General features: G+C 44.9%; 1 protein-coding gene across 1 annotated transcript; it reads left to right on the forward strand.

The window, feature by feature from the left end:
* The first annotated feature begins 656 nt into the window (after positions 1 to 656).
* On the forward strand, positions 657 to 1,595 carry LOC100734776 (olfactory receptor 2M3-like). The gene has a single exon (XM_003479747.2). It carries the CDS (start codon positions 657 to 659, stop codon positions 1,593 to 1,595), a length of 939 nt encoding a protein of 312 aa, XP_003479795.1.

The raw sequence follows: 1,595 nt of genomic DNA on the forward strand, positions 1-1,595 counted from the left end.
TTTTATACTTTTAGTGTAGTTACGATAAAAGTCTTCATTAGCAAGTCTTATGCATTACATCAGAAAGGATCTCCAGAATGCCCATATGTTTAGGGTTTGGGCCTGTGAAATGTGAGGAGAGGCAGCACTGGCAGTGATCTCCTCAATAAGTATTTCAGTGGCATCTTTACTAGGTGTCACAGTTGGAGGACAGAAGTCACCAGGCACAGGCTGCCAGATGCACCTCTTCTTGGGCTACTTCATTCACAGAGACTTTCCTTCCTGGTCTCCAGGAACTGTGTAGCTTTACTGACCCAGGCCCTTCTCATTGGATCAACCTGACTATGGACTGAAAACCGTGGAAAATGAGTCAAAATAAACATTTTCTGCTGTAAGTTTATTTTTCACAGACTAGCAATGAGGTTGATATAATACTTAAGTGGGTTACTATGAAACATCAAGTTCCTATTACATATTTTCCTTTAACCTCATACGGAGTTAAATATAAACTTTAATCTCTTTTATTCAGAAATAAAAACTTTCAAAGTCTCAGTCATCATTTTCTTATGGATACATAATTTTATTGGAATGTGTATGTAGAAGGTAAATCTTTGACATTTACATAGTATTACTGTGCCATTTCTTAAAAGTTTTATGTCCATAGTAAAATATTCACCATGGCCTGGGAAAATCAGACCTTCAACTCTGAATTCATCCTTCTGGGAATCTTCAATCACAGCCCCACCCACACCTTCCTCTTCACACTGGTCCTCGCCATCTTCACAGTGGCCTGTGTGGGAAACACAGCTATGGTTCTGCTCATCTACCTGGATGCCCAGCTGCACACACCCATGTACTTCCTCCTCAGCCAGCTCTCCCTCATGGACCTCATGCTCATCTGCACCACTGTGCCCAAGATGGCAGTCAACTTCCTGTCTGGCAGTAAATCCATCTCTCTGGCAGGCTGTGGGACCCAGATCTTCTTCTATGTGTCCTTGCTTGGAGCTGAATGTTTCCTTCTAGCTGCGATGGCCTATGACCGCTATGCTGCCATTTGCCAGCCTCTAAGATATCCAGTCCTCATGAGCCAGAAAATCTGTGGCCTCATGGCAGCCTCCTCCTGGATTCTTGGCTCCACTGATGGTGTATTAGAAGTGGTAGTTGCACTGACCTTCTTCTACTGCGGGTCCCGAGAAATACCCCACTTTTTTTGTGATGTCCCTGCCTTGCTCACTCTCTCATGCACGGACACCAAGACATTTGAAAGGATGATATTTCTCTGCTGTGTAATTATGCTTGTCTTCCCTGTAACAATCATCATTGCTTCTTACACTCGTGTTATTCTGGCTGTCATCCGCATGGGATCCGGGGAGAGTCGTCACAAAGCTTTTGCCACCTGCTCCTCCCACCTAATGGTGGTGGGCATGTACTATGGAGCAGCGATGTTCATCTACATGAAGCCCACATCTGAGAGGTCCGCAACCAGGGACAAAATGGTGTCTGCCTTCTATACCATCCTCACACCCATGCTGAATCCCCTGATCTACAGCCTGCGCAATAGAGAGGTCACCAGAGCCTTTGTGAAGGTGTTAGGGAAGGGAAAGTCTGCAGAATAA

The sequence above is a fragment of the Cavia porcellus genome, unplaced genomic scaffold (genome assembly GCF_034190915.1).
Source record: "Cavia porcellus strain 051 isolate PalLab524CR breed Dunkin Hartley unplaced genomic scaffold, mCavPor4.1 scaffold_2, whole genome shotgun sequence".
Lineage (NCBI taxonomy): Eukaryota > Metazoa > Chordata > Mammalia > Rodentia > Caviidae > Cavia > Cavia porcellus.